The sequence below is a fragment of the Garra rufa genome, chromosome 16 (genome assembly GCF_049309525.1).
Source record: "Garra rufa chromosome 16, GarRuf1.0, whole genome shotgun sequence".
In the NCBI taxonomy this organism is placed as follows: Eukaryota; Metazoa; Chordata; class Actinopteri; order Cypriniformes; family Cyprinidae; genus Garra; species Garra rufa.
Window position 1 is genome coordinate 4,970,705 of NC_133376.1, and position 25,615 is coordinate 4,996,319.

At 37.9% G+C, this 25,615-nt stretch overlaps 1 protein-coding gene across 1 annotated transcript in view; it reads left to right on the forward strand.

Moving 5' to 3' along the window:
* The window catches only part of mgat4b (alpha-1,3-mannosyl-glycoprotein 4-beta-N-acetylglucosaminyltransferase B), a 225,721-nt gene extending 200,481 nt beyond the window's left edge, over window positions 1-25,240 (forward strand). The window contains exons 11-15 of the mRNA XM_073820494.1: window positions 1,879-2,072; window positions 7,028-7,106; window positions 15,320-15,407; window positions 16,427-16,539; window positions 23,889-25,240. Coding sequence (XP_073676595.1) covers window positions 1,879-2,072; window positions 7,028-7,106; window positions 15,320-15,407; window positions 16,427-16,539; window positions 23,889-23,912 — 498 coding nt within the window. The 3' untranslated portion in view covers window positions 23,913-25,240. The remainder of the gene's footprint in view (window positions 1-1,878; window positions 2,073-7,027; window positions 7,107-15,319; window positions 15,408-16,426; window positions 16,540-23,888) is intronic.
* The last annotated feature ends 375 nt before the right edge of the window (window positions 25,241-25,615 follow it).

Here is a 25,615-nt window from a genome sequence, read left to right on the forward strand (position 1 = left end):
CAGACATGATAAATATACAGTCAGGTCCATAAATATTGGGACATTGACACAATTCTAACATTTTTGGCTCTATACACCACCACAATGGATTTGAAATGAAACGAACAAGATGTGCTTTAACTGTAGACTGTCGGCTTTAATTTGAGGGTATTTACATCCAAATCAGGTGAACGGTGTAGGAAATACAGTTTGCATATGTGCCTCCCACTTGTTAAGGGACCAAAAGTAATGGGACAGAATAATAATCATAAATCAAACTTTCACTTCACTATATTTACAGCGTTTATTAACCTTTGCTAAGGTTAGTTAACCCCTTAGCGTTCCTGTCAAACTTAACTCAATGCAAAACGTTCCGCCGGTGGAACGTTGGAACACTAAGGGGTTAATTAAAATACAGTTGTTTGTTGTTTGCTCCTGTTCGTTCACAGCAGTGTTGGGTGTAACTAGTTATTTAGTAATTAGTTGCTGTAATTTAATTACTTTTCCCTTGAAAAAGTAAAATAAGGGATTACTCTTATTTGTCCTGTAATTTAATTACAGTTACCTTTTGTGTAATTGAACTTAAAACTGTGTATAGACTGTAGAACATTTATACACAATACAATAGTGGATTTAACATCAGAATTTTAAGTCTAACCTTAAAATGCATGCTTTTTATGTACCCTTCTCACTTTAAATACTTTGGTGAGTTAATAAGAATATTAGTAACACTTTAGTGTCCAGTTTTCACTATGATCCTTTTGGTTGTTAGAATGAATATTACTGGGATATTGGCAATTTATTATTACATAAAAAGCACATATTCATGTCTTAAGGGGAGACACTGCAGAAACGCTGTTTTTTCATGCACCTGTAAAGTTTGAGATTTTGGGCTGTTTGGTTTTTCATAAAGGGTTTCTTCAGACTAGTGGAAAGAAAATACCCAAAAGACACTGTGAAGTGTTTCTTTTTTAGCACTTTATCTATTTGTGTCAATAGATTTCAATTACAATGCATATTTTTAAAGGCTGTTTTCTCAAAGTGAGTTTTTTACTTTTACACTGAGCCATAAATCTCCACTTCAGTAGCACTTACACACACTTTACCTTTTTATTCCTGTCTATATTCTGAAGTTTTTTACAAAGGAATTTGTTCATATATAATTTGCTTGATTTTATGCATTTTATTCCCCCCAAAATGGTATTAAAAAAAGTTTTTTGTCTGTTCAAAGTTTTTTCTGAATTATGGATTGACAAAATGAGTTACCCAAAATTCCTAATATGTCAAAAAAAATTAAACAAGAATTTTGAAACTGACTTTACCCAGTGTTCAGATTTTTGTACTAGAAATCATTAAATAATGCCTCATTTGCATATTTAAACCTAACATTTTAGAAAACTTGCAATACAAAAAATGTTTGCAATTATCAATGTAATCAATCATCTGGGTAAGCAAGGTGATAACTATTAGCTATTTTTTTACCCTATTCACCTGCAGTGTCCCGCCTTAAAAATAAAGGTGCTCTAAAAGGGTATTCACAGTGATGCCACTGAACCATTTTTGCACCTTTATATCATCTCAGTGAGCTTTTATAATGTTTCATGTTTGTGCAATAAAGTGATTTGAGTCTGTTCAAATGTTTAAGTGTGGATGAGCAACTTTTGGAAATGTGGACTTTACTGATTAATGTGGACGTAGCCTGAAAGTCTGGAACAATAAAATATAACAATAAAAGGCATTTGAAAGGTTGAAAAAAAATTATGAAGGCATGAAAAATATATCAAGACACTTTTAATGTAACTTTATATAACAACAATAAAAAAGGTTAAAGTCTTTTAGTTTGAAAGGACATAAAGTGCCTGAACACAGTTTATATCCTTCTAATTTTTTTTTGGTCAGGATAAGGACTTCGGAAAGCAGACGTTACATAAAGGTCACGCGAACCCGTTGGCTGAGGTCACCACCAGTCTGAAGACATACCAGCATTTCACACTGGAGAAGGCCTATTTGGGAGAGGATTTCTTCTGGGCATTCACACCTGTGGCTGGAGACTTCATACGCATCCGGTTCTTCACACCTGTCCGAGTAGAGAGGTATACAGACAGAGATTCTCAGATAATGCCTCGGGTTTCCTTCTGTTACATTTCATGAATGCCAGCATGCTTTCATGGAGAGTCTGTTCCAAAACTTAAGCCAAACAGTAGATTGAATGATAATGCTGTCCTCTAAGATGCCATCTTTTAGTCAAAAAGGCAGTGTTGCATATGTCCTTTGCAAAGAAGACAAAAATTCATCCAATTTAGTTCATGCAAAATGTATCAAAAATCATCAACAGCAGTCCAGTTTAGAAAATCTGCCATCTGCTAATGCACCCAAATTCATGTAAAGTTGCCTCATTGACAAGTGTGTGCAAAACGCACAAGATCTCGTATCTTCAATAAACAGCTATAGAAAAGCTGCTAATATCTTTCATACTCAGTCACTATCATGACTCAAAACTTACTAAAAATGCATTAAATTATTTATTTGTTTACCTGCACGTCATGTGAACATTAAATTAAATCAGAGAATTGTGAACACAAATATGTCGTTAAATTATTAAAATGTTAACTTAAATTCTCAGGGGGTATTTCAAGTAAATATTTTGCGCTTAAGCGGTTCGGCTGACAAAAAAAGTTTAGGTGTTTCAAACAAGTCAATTATGAGCTTTCATTTCCTTACTTTGGAAGGTTGATGCTGATGAATGAAGTAGAAAGCATGCTGTCCGTTTTGTAATAGAGCTCGTCTCGCAGTCTTTCCCATCACGCTGACTCATACCAGCTGGATAATGCATCAATCATCATGAGGCACTGTCATACGTACATTTTTAACCCTAATGGAAAGTTCATGCATATTTCAGGCTTAATTGAGAGCTAATAGTGCTCAGTCTGAATGAGAGCGTTTGACGATCACTCACTGGCTTCCTTCATGCTACAGGAGTCACAGTTTAACAAGCGCAGGTGTCCATTTACACTCTACAGCGACTCTACACGTGTAATTATAGAGTGAAATCCGCCAGTGTCTGTGATTGTTCACGTTACAATGATCCATAGAGGAGGAAGAAAATTGTTTTTGGAACCTTTAATATGTATAAAAGTAATTGCATTAGATGACATATTGTCGGGGGTCATCTGTGCTCAAATACTACTGGAGTTTTCTCAGAATTAATTGTTTTGTCTGTTTTTGTAGATATTTTTAATCAGCTGCCATTTTGCTGATTTAAATGTAACATGAATGTTTCAAAGTGTCACAAATTTATGCACAACATCTGTTTATTATTTCAAATCTAACAAACTTTTATGAAATGTTTTGGTTGAAAAGTATGTTTGTCATTCTTTAAACTGGCTCTTGGTTTGATATTTTCTCTAATGGAAAGACATTCAGACATTGTTTTAGTATGACACTACGTTTCAGAAGTGTGGGCACAGTATAAATTAAAAGAAAATTGATTTCAAGTGACAATTTAGGCATTTATAATGTTACAAGTGTCATGGTCGTGTAACGAAGGCGCAACACAAAGTCTTTAATATAATCCACAATAGGTAAATCCAGACATGAAGGGCAGGAAAACACACACACGTATATGTGACCCTGGACCACAAAACCAGTCATAAGGTTAAATTTTAAAAAAAAATTTAAACTGAGATTTATACATCATATGAAAGCTTAATAAATAAGCTTTCTATGGGTATATGGTTTGTTAGGATAGGACAATATTTGGCCGAGATACATCTATTTGAAAATCAGGAATCTGAGGGTGGAAAAAAATCAAAATACTGAGAAAATCACCTTTAAAGTTGTCCAAATTAGGTTCTTAACAATGCATATTACTAATCAAAAATTACATTTTGATATATTTACAGTAGGAATTTTACAAAAAATCTTCATGGAACATGATCTTTACTTAATTTCCTAATGATTTTTGGCATAAAAGAAAAATCAAAAATTTTGACCCATGCAATGTATTTTTGGCTATTGCTACAAACATACCCCAGTGACTTAAGACTGGTTTTGTGGTCCAGGGTCACATATAACCTTGAGATCGGACAACAACACTGAACTAAAACCAACTAATAACGATTAACTAATATTCACACATGATGAGGACAGAAACAGGAAGGACCAAATATGGGAAAAACCAACACAACACAAGTGGTGTGACAGTTAACCCCCCCCCCCCCCCCCCAGAAGGCGCGGCCTTGCGCCATAGAAGAAGAGATGGATGGAGGGAAAAAGGGAGGTGGACGTGAGATGGCAACCGGAAGTCAATGTGGGTGGAGGTTCTGGTGAAGGACGGACATCCGGGAGGAGGACGGTGACAAACAGAGTCCAGGGAGGATCAGACGGAGGGAGGAGACAGAAGGGACCCGGAGCAGGAGGAGCCACAGGAGACCCAGACCGCAGCCATGATGGGGGTCCACGGTGGAGCCGACGGAGGGAGGAGCCATGGTAGAGGAAGGGCTGACGACTCCAGGGGGCCGACTGACAGAGGCGGAGCAGGTGGAGGTGGAGCCCAAGACGGAGAGCCGATGATCCCGGGCAACACAAAGGATCCGGAGGGCCAAGGCGGAACCCAAGGCTCTGGCGACCGAGGCAGAGATCCGGAGGTCTGCGGTGGAGCCGGAGCGACAGAGGACTGAGGCGGAACTGGAGGCAGGGAGGAGCCCAACAGAGCAATGAGACACAGCCGGAGGAGTTGAGTCCTGAGGTGGTGGGTTGATGACCGACCAAGGCGGAGCCGGAGGGACAGAGAGCCAATGGAGCTGGAGGGCCGACGGGCGACAGTGGAGACGAGGGAGCTGGGAGCCGGGGTGGAGCCGCTGGGTCAGAGGGGCGAGGTGGAGTCTGGGACTCTGAGGCGGAGATGAGGGACTACGTCGATGGGGACTGGTGGGCTGAGGGTGAGCTGAGGGGCTTTCAGGAGACAGCGGTGGCGGAACTGAGGCAGCAGGGCGATATGAGGAGATAACAGAAAGAAGGTGGGTGGGAAATCCAGGCAGGTAGATGAGCTCCAGAGACGGATCATCAATGAAGACCTCGCCAACCTAGAGGGCCATCGGTGCAACACCACGGGATCCTGACGAGTTCTCTACAATCAGACATTGGTACAAACTGCTGGTTTCGTCTGAACAGAGGAGAACTGGTCCCCCGACTGAGCCTGGCTTCTCCCAAGGTTTTTTTTTCTCCATTTCTGTCACCTGTGGAGTTTTGGTTCCTTGCCACTGTCGCCTCTGGCTTGCTTAGTTGGGGACACTTTCCAGCGATATTGTATACTATTTCAACTGAACTGACAATGATATCACTGAATTCATTGATGAACTGCCTTTAACTGAAAATTGATTATTTACAATAATGCGTTACTTACACACTATTGTGCTGTTTAAATACTGTGCAGTTGCTTTGACACAATCTGTATTGTTAAAAGCGCTATATAAATAAAGGTGACTTGACTTGACTTGACTAGACGGTTCAGGGCACACAGATAGTTTAGGGCAGGCAGAGAGTTCAAATGATGGGGGAAGAATGATTGCATATATATCCTCATGGAAATCGATCAAGTCTTGTTCCACATATAATAGACCCAGATCCAGTCTTAGCTCATCCTCAGTGGCAGTGCAGTGGGCGGTGCTTTCCTCACGCCCCACTGAAACATCCCCGTCGCGTTCGACGTAGCCGGCTCTCGCACCTGGTCGGACAGGATTGGCTCAGGCTCCGTGGTGATCCTCCATGCTGTCGCTCTCTTCAGCGATGGCTCTGTCACGTTGGGCTCTGGCTCTCTGTCGGGCTCGGGCTAATGCTTCGCGAGAGGTGGTGTTGGTTAGCTGGGCTCTGGGTCATGAGTGGGGCTGGTGTCGTTGGTGTCGTCACCGGAGAGTTGCAGGACACCAGCACCCACTCAATGTAGGCGGCAAGGCTCTCTCGAGGACCATCCCTGGACAGCTGCGCTCGTGTGGCGGTGTTTAGGCCAGTTCGGTAGAACGAGCATAAGCATGTCCGGGTAGTGCGTGAGGTTGGATAGATGCACAAAGTCCTGGGTGTGGTCCTCGAGAGAGCATTCCTCCTGCTCCAGCAGGAGGATGAGGACAGCCGGGTCATTCATGACGGGGGAAAACAGAAAATAAAACACTGAATGAAAACGGAAAAAATAAATTGCAGGGTAACACGCCGCTAAACTGTTTTGCGGTTCGATCTTCTGTCATGGTCGTGTGTAAGGAAGGCACAACACGAAGGCGAAATACAATGACAAGTCTTTAATATAATCCACAATAGGTAAATCCGGACATGAAGGGCAGGAAAACACACACGTACATAACCTTGAGATCGGACAACAACCAACTAATAAAGGGTTGATAATGAGACAGACAGGTGATAACGATTAACTAATAATCACACATGATGAGGACAGGAACAGGAAGAACCAAATATGGGCACAAGAGGGGAAAACCAACACAACAGTCCAAAGGGGTGTGACAACGAGATTCAGGTTTCAAATAATTGTTGATTTCTGAACTTTCTATTCAAGAAAGAATACATTTTTAAAAGTGATGGTTTCCACATATTAAGAAATCTTTCCTGAGCACCCAATCTGTATATTAGAATGATTTCTGAAGGATCATGTGATGCTGAAGACTGGAGTAATGATGCTGAAAATTCAGCTTTGATCTCATCAATAAATTACATTTTAAAACGTATTGCAGTAGAAAAGAGGCATTGCAAATTGTAATATATTTTCCAATATTACTGTATTTCTGATTAAATAAATACAGCCTTGGTGAGCGTAAGAGTCTTCTTCCAAAATCATTTAAAAATCTTACTAAGCCCAAACTTTTGAAGAGCAGTGTAAATGTTTAAATACTTTTTGGGGCCACTGTGTGCTGCAGGGTCTATAAATAACTACATGATAAGATGATGTATGAGGAAACATATGCAGTACAGTTCTTTAGCATTGTACTCCTTAAGGAATTGATAAGATTGATAGTTTGGATGATATGTTTTTGTGTGTGTGCAGGTATTTCTTCCGCAGTGGAAACATCGAGCACCCTGGAGACAAGCTCTTCAACACTACAGTGGAGGTTCTTCCTTTCGACGTGAGTCCCTGTCATTGTGTGCAGATGAACACTAGCATTGTGTTTGTTGAAGGATGGTTGCTGTTTGATTGTGTGTTTCCCTCTGGGCAGTAGGAGACTGCTTCACCGCAGGCTTTATAAACACCTCACAGATCTGTGCTGAAACACTGTCTCATCGAGCTCAAGACTTCAGTCAGTGTTGAAAATATAATTCCGTCCCAAAGTCTTTTTTGGCATGTTTGAGCAGATATCAAAAGCTGAATTGAGGCCTATTTAAATGTGCAACATCACTGTTATTATTGCACATTCTTGGGGTAAGGGTTTGTTCTTTCTTAACCTGAAGTATTAAATCTGCTGTGTAACTTTGTGCCACACTGCCGACATGACTGATAGCTCAAATCATGCTTGCGTGTGCAACCACAGAGAGCACCTTACTTTGATTTTTAAAGTTTTGATTTTCTCTTTAAAAGAGCAGAGCATTTTGTAGATTATGTAGCCAAATCATCATGGATCAGTGGCAGTTTCGAAGTGTGTTTAATATGTGCCATGAAGTTTTCTAGAAAGTTTACACTTGCCAGGTTTCCATCAAGTTTTTCGATATTTTGTTATCGACAAAGAGAATGTGAAAAACCAAATTGTCGCGTAAGTTTTGGTGTATCGCAAACAAAAGTTGCCCTTGAGCTGTTTCCATTCATAATTTCACCTATTGCGCAAATATCATAGGCTAGTAGCCTGTACTTCATCCATTTAAGATGAAACTTTATTATACAGGCTATTATTTAATTGTAGCCTATAGGCCTACATACAATTATTTAGACACTTGAGCATCAAGTAATATTTATAAACAGGCGCAGTTGCGTTATTTATTTTTTAATAACTTTTTTATTAGACTGCATTGGAAATATGAATGTTAATTTCAGTTATTTTATTTGTATTTCTCTAAATTGACAATCAACGATCGTTAAGCCATTATTAACCGATTAATTTTATACACTCAAAAAGCTGAATGTGAGGATTCATGCATGATCACATCACACTTTGGAGAAAAGCATAATAAAGCTAAATATAAAATAAATAAATAGGCTTATAGGTGAAATATATATTTCTAAATAATAAATAAATTAGCAAAATGAAAGAAAAAAAACTGCAACAAGTAGCAGCCTATATGCAGAATTTCGTTTCATTTTTGTGATGCGCTCTTGAGAAAGCGACATCCTGTTTTTTTCTGTCATTTAAAAAAATGTTTTGTTTTTATGAATGCAGCCTACATAAATAAAATAAATATTTCGAATAGTTTCAAATAATTTCTTACTCTTATATGACCACAATTGAAGGAGTAGCCTATTGTAAGTTCATTGTCATAATAAAATACAGCCAGCCAAACATATTGAAAAACCATGCTATTTTACTTCCCATCACTCCACAACAAATCTTTTAAATTTAATGGTAGAACAGAACTGAGAACAAAACAAGAATGAAAATATAAGCTACCAAGCAAAAACAAATTAATGTAAAATGTTGTACTTTTTGTACAAAATGAATACATTTTAACTTGCAACGTACTAAAGAAACATCAAATTCAGATATGTGTATTTAAAAAGGTAACTCTTCTTTTTCTTACCATAGGCCTATATAAAATAATTTTAGATACAATCTAATATTATGTATATGATTTGAACTACAGACGGTGCTTTAAAGTGAGCGACACCACAAACACAGACGCTGCCTATTGGCTAATTCTGTCATGTGATGCCACATTTTTTGTGTTAAAGCTCCTTTTCCCAACAAAAAGTGTTTCGTCAATAATATTTGTGACATTTTAACTATTGATATAGAATTTATGCGCTAAAGTTAAACCAAAAATATTTTGTCAACACTTGAGAAGTTGTATCAATTAATGGCATTTCCATCAACAAAATTTTGAAGCGCTAAATATTTTTTCGCAAAAATCCTTGGATGGAAACCTGGCTATTGGCAAGTCATTTCAAACCGCTAAAACTTCAAACTACATTTGTTTTGGGAAAATTTAGTTGGAATGAATATCAAGGCCTCTCATGGCATCTCAGAATGCATTAAAAAAGTCCAAGATGGCAGATAAAGAAAGGGTCATGTAGAATTTGAACTAGTGTTTGTGACTCTGAACCACAAATCCAGTCTTAAGTAGCATGGGTATATTTGTAGCAATAGCCTAAAATACATTTTATCATGTTAAATAAATGTTCCATGAAGATATTTTGTAAATTTCCTACAGTAAATATATCAAAACTTAATTTTTGATTAGTAATATGCATTCCTAAGAACTTCATTTGGACAACTTTAAAGGCAATATTTTGAGATTTTTTTTACCCTCAGATTCCAGATTTTCAAATAGTGGTATCTTGGCCAGCTGTTGCCCTATCCCAACAAACCGTTTATATTAATATAAAGCTTATTCAGCTTTCAGATGATGTATAAATCTCAATTTCGAAAAATTAACACTTATGAATGGTTTTGTGGTCCAGGGTCACATTTAATTGAGCACTGAAAATAATAAAATAAAATTAGATTAGTGTGATTTCAGATGGATTTCTAATGGCCTTTTCTCATTTGTATGTACGCTTATTACAGGGTTGCACCATTCACTTAGCAACATCCAAACATCAAAGTCTGTTGAAACAATTGCAGTTTCTGTCTGTGTAGACAGTTTAAAATCAGGTGTGCAAAATTTCACCCATGAAATTTTGCTGAGCAGCAATAAATGTGACTGCACCTTTAGAAGGCAGCTGTGTATGTCGGCACTAGACAGCAAGGTTTTGGAACAGAGCTAATTATATGCAAGACACCTAGATATAAAGTTGAGCAGTTTTACCTAGAGATGACTCAGGATGGTTGATAAGGTTGCTTAGTAAGGTTGACTAGTGAGTCTAATCTTTTTTTTTAGCTTTATTTTTTTAACACAGTGCTTCAAAGGAGATGCAGTTTCTCAGAGAGCCACTTTTGCCGCCTACAGCAGCACATTTCGAGACAATTACCGTCAGACTTGAAATCACCTGCTGTGATCAATGTTTCTGTTATTATGCATGATTCGTAGGCCTCGTACTGTTTGTTTGTAACCACTAGTTTTGTGCAAAAACAGAAAGCAGTTATTAAAACAGCACTATGGAATACTTGATTCGGATTGGTCAGTCATGGACTTTTGTAGAACAATATAATGTGTGGTAATGTTGACATTAAATTCACAAAATGACAGACTGAAGTAGTTTAAGTCTTTGGTCAACATCTCAACAAATTAGAATACTTCATAAGACCAATAAAAAAACATATTTAGTGAATTGTTGGCCTTCTGGAAAGTATGTTTATTTACTGTATATGTACTCAATGCTTGGTAGGGGCTTCTTTTGCTTTAATTATTGCCTCAATTCGGCGTGGCATGGAGGTGATCAGTCTGTGGCACTGCTGAGGTGGTATGGAAGCCCAGGTTTCTTTGACAGTGGCCTTCAGCTCACCTGCATTTTTTGGTCTCTTGTTTCTCATTTTCCTCTTGACAATACCCCAATCTATGGGGTTCAGGTCTGGTGAGTTTGCTGGCCAGTCAAGCACACCAACACCATGGTCATTTAACCAACTTTTGGTGCTTTTGGCAGTGTGGGCAGGTGCCAAATCCTGCTGGAAAATGAAATCAGCACCTTTAAAAAGCTGGTCAGCAGAAGAAAACATGAAGTGCTCTAAAATGTCTTGGTAAACGGGTGCAGTGACTTTGGTTTTCAAAAAACACAGTGGACCAACACCGGCAGATGACATTGCACCCCAAATCATCACAGACTGTGGAAACTTAACACTGGTCTTCAAGCAACTTGGGCTATGAGCTTCTCCACCCTTCCTCCAGACTCTAGGACCTTGGTTTCCAAATGAAATATAAAACTTGCTCTCATCTGAGAAGAGGACTTTAGACCACTGGGCAACAGTCCATGTCTTCTTCTCTTTAGCCAAGGTAAGACACCTCTGACATTGTCTGTGGTTCAGGAGTGGCATAACAAGAGGAATACGACAACTGTAGCCAAATTCCTGACACGTCTGTGTGTGGTGGCCCTTGATGCCTTGACCCCAGCCTCAGTCCATTCCTTGTTAAGTTCACACAAATTCTTGACAAGTCTCTCAAGGCTGCGGTTCTCTCGGTTGGTTGTGCATCTTTCTCTTCCACACTTTTTCCTTCCACTCAACTTTCTGTTAACATGCTTGGATACAGCACTCTGTGAACAGCCAGCTTCTTTGGCAATGAATGTTTGTGGCTTACCCTCCTTGTGAAGGGTGTCAATGATTGTCTTCTGGACAACTGTCAGATCAGCAGTCTTCTCCATGATTGTGTAGCCTAGTGAACCAAACTGAGAAACCATTTTGAAGGTTCGGGAAACCTTTGCAGGTGTTTTGATTTGATTAGCTGATGTCCCCATATTCTAATTTGTTGAGATAGTGAATTGGTGGGTTTTTGTTAAATGTGAGCCAAATAATCACAATAAAAAGAACAATAGACGTAAAATACTTCAGTCTGTGTGCACTGAATTTATTTAATACGCAAGTTTCACAACTTTTCCATGACATTCTAATTTATTGAGATGCACCTGTATGTATAAAAACAACAAAGACTAATAAAATGATAGACACAAATTATTACAATTTAACCAATTAAAAAAAATATAATGGAAACTAAAAATAGATAAAATGACACTGCTTTGCAGAAAGAAAGAATGTAAACAATACTATAATATAAACAATAAACTAATATAAAATTAAGGGTAGGTTATATTATTATATTATATTATATTATATTATATTATATTATATTATATTATATTATATTATATTTATTATATTATATTATATTATATTATATTATATTATATTATATTATATTATATTATATTATATTATATTATATTATATTATATTATATTATATTATATTATATTATGTGACCCTGGACCACAAAGCCAGTCAGAAACATTATACATGCATACAAAAATCGTCTTTAAGGTTGTCCAAATGAATTTCTTAGCCATGCATATTACTAATCCAAAACTAAGTTTTGATATATTTATTGTAGGAAATTTGCAAAATATCTTTTTTTAACATGATCTTTACTTAATATCCTAATGATTTTTGGCATAAAAGAAAAATCTATAATTTTGACCCTTACAATGTATTTTTGGCTGTTGCTACTTAAGATTGGTTTTGTGGTCCAGGGTCACATATTATATTATAATGTATGAAACTTTGTATTACGAGTACGTCCTGTGTTTATTTGCCCCTTTATGATGAATTGTTTATTGTAAGTTGCTTTGGAGAAAATCTGCTGAATTAATAAATGACAGGTCAATTCAGGTTTAGGTTGAAGTGGAGCAAGATTACAGTTGAACAAAAAGATAAATATTTTAACTTTTAAAATTTTATTTTACTTTAAAGAAAATCATATGGACCTAATTGTATATTTCCAAGTAAAAAAATATATTAAAAAAATAGGCTTACAATGTAAATTTCATGAGGAAAACTTAATTATAATTCATTGTCAGCACAAAATTCATGATCATGACGAGTCTAAACATTAGTGACAGGAGACCTCTTGTCTTGTCTTGTCAAAAACCATTTTGGCAGGAGATGGGAATCATAAAAACTGACTGGTTTTATTCTCTCTTGGTGCAGTTCACTGTTTTGCTCCATCACTGCTGCTGAATGCAGCCAAACTCGACAGCACCAGAGTTTGAGGAAAGCAGGAGGAAAGCAAAGCAGTGAAGATAAAGATATACTTCTGTTTTATGAGCTAATGGAACTGTACTGACACACACGGTAATAAAATGTGACCTGCTGTGTGTGCGGTCGGTGTGGAGGAAATATTTTCTCCCGAGGGAGAGCAGACGAGGGGCGGCACTGTGATTTAAGATTACAGCCGGAAACGGACGTTCACCGCAAGATTAATAGCGGGATTTTCTAAGAGCGAGAGCCTGTCGGCCTGTAATATCTCTCGTCCTCTAGCTGGTTTTTGCTTCTCTTCCCTCCCGGGTTGTTATATCTCTCTTTTCTCCTCATTTCCTTCTTCGTAATGCTCCCTTTAGGGACATTTATGGAATTCTGCCATATATAGGAAATTAGCAGAGAATGCCCTGGAGAAAAGAGTATTTGTGGTCTGTTTTATGCTGTTAATGCAGTTTGGGGAAATTAGAGCGATGCTCTGCTGGGGTTTTGAACATATTTGTCTTCTCTTGGGTCATATCACTGCGTTTCAGTCCAAGAAGAAGCCTCGCACGTCCCGTTTCAGAAGTTATAGTTGCCAGAGATGCAGACACAATATGTACAGCCGATATGTTGTTTGCTTACACGAGAACAACTGTTACTGTGCTCTGACATGACTGCTGTGAACGGCTCTACAAAGCTGTACAAACCCTGTAAATGTCATCTTGTGGTGTTACAGTCTCCCTGTGTCAGTTTTCTTTAATGCTTCTTTCACACTTTAATTATTTTTGCTGTCATTTCTATTTTATCTCGACAGAAAGGCAGAAACACAGTTCAATATATCTCTTTTAGAAGTTCTCTGTCAAAACTGAAATTTTTAATAATGTAATATCGCCTCAGATCTCACAAAACACTACAGTTCCACTCGCTTTCATAAACTGTCCATTCATATAGAGATATTGCATGCATCAGAATAAAAGGCACATATTGTCACACAGAACAGCTCAATAATGCCCAAACAAGATTTGAACATTTGATGAAAAACAAAGTTGCGATTGTCTATGCAAAACCCACAACTTTAACTGTAGGTGGTTAACAGAGCATTCATAGGATGTTCTGGGTGGTTTCCCCCTAAAGTCTCTGTGGTAAACTGGTTTCTGGATATGTCTGCAGTCCCTTCTTAAATATAAGACTATGAGAATGTTTCTAACTTCAGAATGAACACAATTAAAGCAGCATCCTTTTTTCTGTTCCAGAAGTAACTGTAGAGCTTAGGCTGTGTCTACAATGCATACACTCTTAAAAAAAGGTGCTTCACGAAGGCATAGATGAACCTGTTTCACAAAAGGTTCTTTGTAGTGAAAGAAGGTTCTTCAGATTATAAAAAGGTAAGAAAGAGATGGTTCTTTAAAGAACCTTTGACTGAATTTTTTTTTTTTTTTTTTTGTGGAACCAAAATGGTTCTTCTATGGCATCGCTGTGAAGAACCTTTTAAAGCACCTTTATTTTTAAGAGTGTAGTTTAATGCACAGATCCAAATTTTTAACCTTATCCAATTTGTCTTGTCCTGCCTGTTTACACTGAATCAAGACAACTCATATCTGATATCTGTGTTTACATTCATCTCCGCCCAAACTAGAATGATTCCATTGTTGATTGACCCATCAGGTTTTGAATAGCCATATAAAAAATTATTTATGTAATTCACGTCAGTAGTTATTTGAATAAAATGTACCTATGATGTGATTATCCCGCTTATACAATGATCACTTGTTAGCATGGACAAGTGGCATCTGTCACTGATGTTTGCAGTGCAACAAAATCTGACCAAATTGATATCGGTATTTAACAGTCATTAAAGCTACAGTTCTGAATGTAAGATTACATTTATTGGACTGAATTTGAAAAATACTGTGTGTGTGTGTGTGTGTGTGTGTGTGTGTGTGTGTGTGTGTGTGTGTGTGTGTGTGTGTGTGTGTGTGTGTGTGTGTGTGTGAACCTACTTAACCATAATTTGAGGACAAATTTATACTTAAAAGTGAGCAAAACCTGACAAAACTGCCAAAAACCTCCCTTTTTGTAAAACTGGTATAAAAAAATGTATGACTTTGTATATAAAAAGAATAGAAGTCTATGTAATTTAGATAGCTGTGTGTGTGTGTGTGTGTGTGTGTGTGTGTGTGTGTGTGTGTGTGTGTGTGTGTGTGTGTGTGTGTGTGTGTGTGTGTGAGTGTGTGTGTGTGTGTGTGTGTGTGTGTGTGTGTGTGTGTGTGTGAGAGTGTGTGTGTGTGTGTGTGTGTGTGTGTGTGTGTGTGTGTGTGTGTGTGTGTGTGTGTGTGTGTGTATTTATCACGTTATGGGGACCAAATGTCCCCATAAGGATAGGAATATTAAAGATTTCCAAGCAGAGGTTTGCTTGTAAAACAGGGAGCATGTGTATTTTTCTGTCTGAGGAACAGATGTGATGAGTTACTGAAGTGGAGAGGGTTGTTGTGCAGAAACACTCTAACACTTTTGTCCCTCTTCATAAGAATATTCAGTCGGAGAAAGAAGCGCTGAAGGAGGGGAGAGAGAAGACACCAAAGTACCAGCGCACAGAAGACGGCTTTATCAGAATAGGTGAGCCAAAATGTACACTGCACCTGCTGTGAAGTACATACTAAATATAGCAGCATGATTCAGCCCATAAACAGCATTCATGCTTGTCCTAATAAAATAAAGCCTGTTTTTGTTCTCTGAAAAAACGATAATTCAGAATTTTGGATGCCTAGATTTACTTGTTATGAATGACTGTTGTCAGCTTGTTGTGTTGGATTTTTTTGTCGTTAAACGCCTGTCTTGTTTCACCATCTTTAACCCATTTTGTGATATAAACGATACAGAATTGATGCAATATCATTTGGCCCTATTAAAACGGCCTCCACAGTGGCATTCTCCTGAGAGAGCGCCAGTGCCGCCCACTTCTGAAGCTGTTACATGAGGAGAATTCAACTCATGGAAAAGATATTTATGCGAATCATTCACTGCTTTCTTTCATCCTGTCTTATTTTGTTGAGCTCACACTCCAAATCCAATGGGGAAATCCTACGAAAGCTTTATTTTGAAATGTCTGGTCTTTTTGCGGGTGCAGTATCTTGTCTGTTTTCTCTCTCACTCTATCAAATATAGAGGCTTTTCTCATTATTATGTATGGATGTCTGTGTGATTACTGTGCCTCAGGGTTTATTGAAGCCCGTCGCTCATGACAGAGCGTTAGATATCCCCCCAGTCATTAATATACTGAATATAATCCAGACAGATGGTTTTGAGCACTGTAGGAACATCCAAAAATGTCAAATGACATTTTTTCCCATTCTCCTGAATGTTGGTTTATTTAATGTGCTTTGTGTGTAGTTTGATGAGACATTTCACACAAAAAACATAAGATAAAACACAACTAAACATCAAAAAACAGTACTGAGAGCGATAACCTATAAATGGTTTGTTTTTCTACTGAATTAATTAAATAGGATTTGCCTCAGCCTTCTATTCCCCACATCTCACAAGACTTGTTATGCAAATGTTTCTGAAGAGCTTGTGCACAGAACTAGAGATGTAGTGTCCAGCCTCTCACAGTCTGTGTTGATGCCGTCCCTCAGGGAAGTTTGACAACGGGATCGCGGAGGGGGAGGTGGACGCTTCCTTCGGCCCGCTGGAGGCTCTGCGGCTCTCAGTACTGACTGACTCTCCTGTGTGGGTCATTCTCAGCGAGGTACAGCACAACACTACTGTTCACCATCTGTTCCTCACTCACATGGACTTACAACTAGTAAACAACCTACTATACTGTAATAAACTATGTGGGTGTATATACAGTGCATTCAGAAAGTATTCAGACCCCCTTCACTTTTTTCAGTTTTGTTATGTTGCAGCCTGATACTACATTGTTTAAATTCAATATTTTAGAAATGTCTGTAAATTTATTAAAAAGAAAAAACTGAAATATCACATTTACATAAGTATTCAGACTAGGGGTGTGACGAGACACTTATCCCATGAGACGAGACGAGACACTAGACTGGGTTCCCGAGAACGAGACGACACAAGATTTTTTAACTTTTTTAAAGAAATCCTCAATGATGAAATATATAGGGAAAAATGGCATTTTATTCAACTAAAAAAACAAAATGCATGTGCATTTGGATATGAACTTGTACTTTGTGAAATCAAACTTATATTTTAATTAATTATATGCAGTAATAAACATGTAAACTAAAACTGCATGATTCTGGATAAATTGAAATTTACATTTTTTTTTTTTTTACTAGTAGTTCTGACAAAATGAGTCAGTATCTCAATTAATAAAGACTTGTTTCACTTTGGCAATCTCCTGAATATATGATTCAATGATAAATACTTAAACAGAGGATAAGCGTTACAATACATATGTTAAGATACTTTCGTTTTGATTGCTACTGTAGACAATAAGTGTTTATACCAAACTATAAACTTTTATCCTAGTACTTCTGTTATTTAAATGTATGTAACACAGAAATAATTAATTTCATGTGGTTGAAAAGACTGTTTGTGTTGCTCTTTCTGGATCAAGAGCAGCATGAATGCAGATTTTAATGTCTTTAACACCTGTTTCACATTGTAAGCATCAGTGGAGCTTAAGCAGCACGATGTGAATCGTTTTCATTCAGGAATAAGATTGCCTGGGTGTTTGAATGGAGATCGCGATATTTTAACAATTAATTGAGCAGCTCTAATGTTAACACTGGCAAAATGTTTTGCGAGGATATCGTCACGTTCTCGCGAGACCAGTCAGATATCGCGAGATATGTTGGATCTCGCGAGATCTCGTGCCACGAGATATCATTACATCCCTAATTCAGACCCTTTACTCCACTGGTCTCAAACTCAATTCCTGGAGGGCCACAGCTCTGCACAGTTTAGCTCCAACCCTAATCAAACACATCTGATCCAGCTAATCAAGGTCTTCAGGATTACTAGAAACTTCCAAGCAGGTGTAAGTTGGACCTGGTTGGAGCTAAACTCTGCAGAGCTGCGGCCCTCCAGGAATTGAGTTTGAGACCTCTGCTTTACTCAGTACTTAGTTGAAGCACCGTTGGCAGCAATTATAGCCTTGAGTCTTTTGGGGTATGACGCAACAAGCTTTGCACACCTGGATTGGGGGATTTTCTGGTATTCTTCTTTGCAAATCCTCTCAGGCTTGGTCAGGTTGGATGGGGACAGTTGTTGGACAGCCATTTTCAGGTCTTTCCAGAGATGTTCGATAGGGTTCAAGTCAGGGCTCTGGCTGGGCCACTGTAGGATATTCACAGAGTTGTCCTGTAGCCACTCCTGTGTTGCCTTGGCTGTGTGCTTAGTAGGGATGGGACCATAAATCGTTTCAAGGATCGATTCTGAGATCTTCCGAATGCATCACATTTCTTTTTGGAATCGATTCTGAGCTTAGATTTTTAACAGCAGATGGCACTCTAATTTAGTTTTTATCCGCACACTCAAACACTTGGCTAATTTCACCTCGGCTCAGAATGCTTTGTGATGTCATATTAATGTAAACACAGCCCACTGTAAACACCATTGTAATTCGCTTCAACTTTTTCAAATTGTATGAATGGTTATTTTAGGTGCAAGTGCGTGTATGGATTTGAAAACAAGCAATGGCTGTTTCTAAAGCAAGCAAGGCCATCTGCTGTTCAAGATTAAGCTCAAAATCGATTAGAGAAAGAATCGCGGTTAGTTTGGAAATCTCAGAATCGATGCTGAATCATTTCTCTATTCGCGTTGCAATGATTTATTGTCCCAACCCTAGTGTTTAGGGTCATTGTCAGGTTGGAAGGTGAACCTTCGGCCCAGTCTGAGGTTTTGAATGCGCTGGACTGGGTTTTCTTTAAGGCTATCTCAATATTTTAGTATTTTAGGATGGTACTCTGCAGGTGATGAACAGAGCTGCTTTCCTTCAAACATTATGCTGAGAACTGAACCCATCAGACTAGATAATCTCGTTTCTCAGAGGGTCCTTTAGGTGCTGTTTAGCAAATTCCAAGTGTGTTTTCATGTGTCTTCACTGAGGAGAGGATTGAGTTTGGCCACATCGCCATAAAGCCCAGATCGGTGGAGTGTTGCAGTGATGTTTGTCCTATCTTCACATACTGTATTATCATGGAGCTCAACTAGAGTGACCATCAGGTTTTTGGTCACCAGTCTAGACGAGGCTCTTCTCCATTAATTGCTCAGTTTGGAGGAGTCCAAATGGATGTGCCAAACTTCTTCCATTTGAGAATTATGGAAGCCACTGTGCTCTTGGGAACCTTCAGTGCAGCAGAAGTTTTTTTGTAGTCTTCCCCAGATCTGTGCCTCGATACAATCCTGTCTCTGTGCTCTGCAGGCAGTTTCTTTGACCTCATGGCTTGGTTTTCGCTTTGATATGCATTGGCAGCTGTGAGGCCTTTTAGAGAGGTGTGTGCTTTTCCAAATCATGTCCAATCAATTTCATTCACCACAGGTGGACTCCAAACAAGGTGTAGAAACATCTCAGCAATGATCAAGAGAAATGGAAGGCACCTAAGCTAAATTTCAAGTGTTGTTGCAAAGGGTCTGAATACTTATGTAAATGTGATATTTCAGTTTTTTCATTTTAATTAATTTACAGGCATTTCTAAAATTCTCTAAAATACTCTGTATAGCTCTTTGTGAGGACTCTTTGTGATATTGACACAATGCAATCTCTAGCTCCTTACCCTAAATCAGAACTAAGTGCCTCACCCAAAACCTTACCCTAAACCTAACCCTTACCCAATTATTACCTGATCCCTAAAACCAAGTCTTGATCCTCAAACAGGCCTTTAAAGGGGTCTCAGAAAGTGAGGACCGGCCAAAATGTCCTCACTTTACAAAATTGTCCTCACTCCGATGGTCTAAAACTAAGCCCTCACAAAGATAGCTAAAGATAGTTGGGGTACTCGGAGTACAATTTTTAGCGGACTCAGACTTGTCACGGACTCGGATACATTTTTACTCGGACTTGACTCGGACTCCAGCTTTCCGGACTCGGGAATAATTGCAGGGACAGTTGACGGAAATTTTACTGACTCGATGCATTATTACAAAAGTGACATTCAGTATTCACACGTGTTTAAACGTTTTGCCAGTACTTGAAAGCCTTTCAGTCAGTGTGCGAATGCTGAATTAAGTTCTCTTTTGAATGTTATTGCTACACACTTACACGAAAAGTAATGTCAAAATGCACCGTATTAGAGAGTATGATCTGTGCGTCCGGTCTTAAAGTGACAGCAGCGCAAACCTGCTGCCGCAGACTGCGTCATAATCAAACAACAAAAGAAAAAAAAGTCACTCACTGCTCTTGATTGAAGCAGTTTAGTAACTTTAATAAGAATCATCTCTATTTAATGTATACAGTGAAGATGTGTTTTATTTTTATATTTATTACTTCATTAATGTTTGTAGTAGGCTATTTCTGTAATTAATCATTACACTGTTTATTTTTCTTCAGTAAGTTTGAGAATGTTTTGCTTACTCACCTGGGTGTGCATTATTTTCTGATAATTCAATGGCCCATTGTCAATAGATCAATTTGGAGTAGACCTTACAGTTATGTCACTTGCAGCTGCGCGCGCATTGTGGTGGCAAAAAAAAAAAAAAAATACTATTTAAACCTGTAACATTTTGAATTAATCCTATACAATTTTGAAGTATAAACTCAAATGTGCATTTTTTAATGATTTTATTCCATGGCTACCATAGACTGCTACTTACAAACTGTCATTAACCCTCACAGCCTCATTTTCTTCCAAGAAAAAAAAAATGTAAAATTTCATCTACCCTGTCTAAGGTCTAACCATTCGTCATATAAAACCTTAAAACACACACAGCCACAATCAGAGATAAGAGGTGCATTTTCTGCTCCTCAGGTTTCATTCACTAAGCCTCCTACCCAGGCCCGGTTCTACGGGGGTGCTTGAGGGTGCTAAGCACCCTCAAACGAAATCAATAGCACCCTCACTTAAAGCTGTAATAATGTTATTTTATTGCAGATTTAGATAACAATCCAGTGCATAATCGTAAAAAAAAAAAAAACGATTTATTTTTCTGCTGTAAGCATTAACAATGCCCTACCATATTGTAACGCATCAAAGCAGTCAATTAGAGCGTTGCATTTCAGCCCCGGCCGACTGGCCAACTTTTTTACACCTCTAGTTGCTGGGCTTCAGGCCAATTTTCACGTCAAAGTTCAGAGGCGGGTGGGCACCGGTTTCTCCTTATTTTAATATTTTAGACATCCATAAATTATGGTGAAGAAAAAAATGCAGCGCTGGTGGAAACAACAGGAGACTTCACTTTTGCTTTCACTTTCGAGACCGTTACAGACGGCAGCGCAGCTGGAACAGATCCGCGCTCAAGCACACAATATGCTGAAAATTGCCACAAAGATAAATAAATAACACTGAATGTGTCGGGCCAGAAAGAGTAAAGCTTATTTAAATTATATATTAATAAACTAGTGTATTCTGAGTCAGCGTAACAAAAATCCTTTTTGGACGCGCCTTTAGAGAGAAATTTATCTTTATGGATTACATAATGAGAGAGTTTTTGTTTTCTATTTGTTTTATTTCGTTAAGTAATAATGTAAAACTATTTTATACGTTTTGTTAAGTGCACACAAATAAAAGTACACTACACCCTTTACAGTACCGAATGATGTATTACTCTTACCTTTGTGAGCAAAAATGACAGATCATTTTAAATTGCTTCCACTGAAAAAAATGCACTGGCGCCCATGTCCTGCGTCTTTAGCTTCCACTCTCTGCATAAACTATTGGATATGCGCCTAATACCGCACATTTATATAGGTTTAACGTTTAAACTAACATTGTTTTATACTTGAACTATTTTATATCTATAGATTTTAGGCAAATCATGATGATTTGAGTAGGCAAACTGATCAAACAGACAGTCTACCGCTGGGCGCTGTTCGTTAAAAATAATAATAATACAATAAAAAAAAACTTATATTTACGAACATATGCTCCAAGCGTTTTTTCTAAATTAACTTAAAAATAAAACGAAACTAATTATAATCAATTTGCCATTACATACCAAACTTAAGTATTTTAATTTTAAAATCTTGCTCAGGACGCGCGACATCAGTGGTAGACCGGCTCCAGAATTAAATCCCTGAGGCTGCTTTCACATTTATATTTTTGCCCCGTACATTACTTTGATATCACTGTGTTAGTCACTGCTATTTCGAGAATGAATCCAGCATAAATATGCAGATGTAATTCCCTAAACATGGCAGCGTGTATGTGTCCGAAAAAAGACAGTTTCATACAAATTCTGAATGGACTGTAGCCTGGAAAGTGTAGGCTACAATACGCGGTCCCTTTATTATCATCACTAAAAGCACTGAATTTATAGAGATCTCACAAAATTCCGTTATAATAATCAATAAAGCTTTCTAAACTACACAATGAGTCTTGTATTTATCGCGCCATCCCCCCTCCTACCCCCTAATGTCGCCTATGGGTATAAGTTTAGAGCACCCTCATTAATTTAGGAAGCACCCTCAGTGATTAAGTTCTGGAACCGGGCCTGCTCCTACCCACCCCGTTGAATTTATACATTTACTATATAACAACAAATAAAGTCAAGTCCTTTCCTCCCCTATAATTTTTCACATTCTAAAAGCTGTTTCACTCTGAAATATGTCACAATACATCAAGTCAGCCATAACTTCTGTTACACGACTTTAAGTTTGCTGAGCTGGACACTAATTATGAGATGGTGTGAAATCAAAAATTAAAATGGCAATATGCAACAGAGGTTTGCTTTTGTTACGTTTAAATTGTCATTGCCTTATTCTAGTTGTAAAGGTTAAAACAAGGTTAAGATACTGACAAACAGTAGTGTTTAGTTGGACTCGGACTCGATTAGTTAAAGACTCTGACTCGGACTCGACTTAGGTGGACTCGAACCCAACGCTAATATTTACGGTAGAAAATTTACAAAATATCTTCTTGGAACATGATTTTTACTTAAAGGAGAACTCCGGTGTGATATTGACCTAAAGTGTGTTGAATCATGATACCGAGTGTGAACGTACCTTGCATATCTCATCTCAGGTTTGTGCCCTGCAGTCCGAAATCTGGGGTCAGTTAGCCGATGCTCACAACAGGTTGTCAATGAGAGTCAATAGGGCATCGGAGTAGCCATGTAAATAAATCGGCGGCCAGTAAATTTCTTGCAGGTACTGTCTGTATAAATCTTCTTGTAAATAAACTACCGGTGCTTTTTCTGAGTTCTCAATGTCTCGTTTGGAAGTCTACCAATGAAGTGTGGAGCTACTTTGTGCCTCGTAAATGGCGTAAAACAGTGATTTATTTACATGGCTACTCTGATGCCCTATTGACTCTCATTGACAACCTGCTGTTAGCATCAGCTAACTGACCCCAGATTTCAGACCGCAGGACACAAACCGAGATGAGATATGCAAGGTACGTTCACACTCGGTATAATGATTCAACACACTTTAGGTCAAAATCACACCGGAGTTCTCCTTTAATATCCTAATGATTTTTGACATAAAAGAAAGATTTTGACCCATACAATATATTGTTAACTACTGCTAGAAATATCAGTACATCTGTGGTCCAGGGTCATATTTAATAGATATTTTAACATTACTTTGTTGCTTATTTTTTACCAGATAATTAATGTTTAAAAGATAAACAATATTTTAGATTAAACAAAAACTAATTATAAAAGAACATTTTTTATTTAATCTTTTTTTTTATTAATATTAATTTACAATTTATATGTAATATACACACTAATGTTCAAAAGATTTATCAATTTTTGAAAAATATCATTTGTGCTTGTGCTGCATTTATGTGATTGAAAATACTGTAAAAACTGTAGTAATATGACTTATTATTATTAAAATTTAAAATAACAGTTTTCTGAGTATATTTTAAGTTGAATTTTAAATTTTTGGGAGCTTCTTCATAAATCATTCTAATGTGCTGATTTGCTTGCTTAAGAAACTTTTGTTTGCCCCTTCTCTCTCGACAGATTTTTATCAAGAAAGCAGAGTGACTGATGTTCAACAATACCTCATGACTTCACCAGGTCTCTGGTGCAGGATGGAGTCTGCTGAGCACCTCCACATGAGCTCCTCACACGAGTTTCTTTAGCTTGGTCCAATAGCGCCAACTGCTGGCGACAAGCTGTTCTAGCAGGGTAGAGAATGCCAGGCGATGACTGATAGACATACAGCGAGCGCTCACTCAAAAGACATACGGCTCGTGCTGTCAGACGCGCCGCAGTAGCTGGCAGACGACTGATGATGACGCTGTATTTTGTAAACTGTATTTATATGTATATATGCCCATGGTCGAGTTTATGTAATTACACTGGTCTGTTGTCAAGGGCTTCCTGAACGGTCTCGCCCGTTTCACGATTAACTTTGACATTCAACAAATGCTGCTTTTGGAACGGAAGACTCTTCTTAATTTCCTACTCGAGATTCGATTTTCAAAGTTCGATTTGTGTTGTTAATTAGTTGACAAATGATTCTGTTTAGGCTACTCCAAATGGTGTGTATTTATTGTATTTATTATGATACATTAAGAGTACACACAGGCATACGGCCGTGCTAGATATGTGTTTGTTCGTGCACAGGCCTAGCGTGTGTTTCCAAAGTCAGTCCAAAAGATTCCTTATAATGAAAGAGTAACGTTTATTGTAACTAGAGTATGCTGCAAAACTGTTTCTTCTCAAACCTGAAATCGCTGGACTTCTCTTGATATAATTAAAATGGAATCAATCACAACAAACAAGAGGGAAGCCTTTTTTTTAAATCATAATTGTTTACTTTCTAACCAAACGCATTATTTCTTGCAATATGTTGTTTTTCCTCTTCCTGCCTTAATGTGACGCAGCTGGCCGTATTTTACAGTAGAGCTGGTAGATCTCTGTGGGATATTTAGACGGATAGACCAAAATCCAGAAACATGTACGACATTTAGACGCCCGGTTTGCTCTCTGATAATAGAAGTAATTCATATTTATCAGATGCTACACAAATTTGTCAAGGGTCCTGATATTTTTTCATGCCTTAAAATGATTGACCATTTCTGGTATCGTAATAAAACACTGATGCTTACAGGTAAACTAAACCATCTTAAGCTAGAGCAAAGCCTTCAAAGAAAGAAAAAGAGAAAGTTTGTGCAGTAAGATAACACCATTTGACCTGCAACAACGCTTATTTACAACGCACAGGTCGATGAGAAATACAGCGCCGTCAGCTTTCACTATCCGTTCGTTCATTGTTTTCTCTTGATTAGCCAATTCAATCCATGACCTCCAATGAAAATGTAATGCTCCTGTCAAACTGTTTGAATAAAGACAAAGTCCAAACTTGACTTCAGTGTTTATATGTTGCTATGCAAGGTTGCAATTTATTGTTTTCATACTATCACCTATAAATCAAAAGATATATCCTTCTATTATTATCTTTTCTCATGGCAGATTTCTATTTCTGGAAGTCAAATCACATGTAGCCTTGAATATCTGTCATTATTTCCACTTTGATTTGAACAGGTGCCTTTGATTCTACACTCACAATTTCTGAAGACAGTTGAATAAATAAATACTTATAGGCAAGTTTTATAGTAAGAAGGTTAACCAGCCCCTGACGGCTGCTCTACCTGTCTTACTGCCCTGGAGCCGGTCAACTAATGTAAATGAGATGAAGCCCACCTGAAAAACAAACAAGATCAGAGACCTTTAGGGTGTGC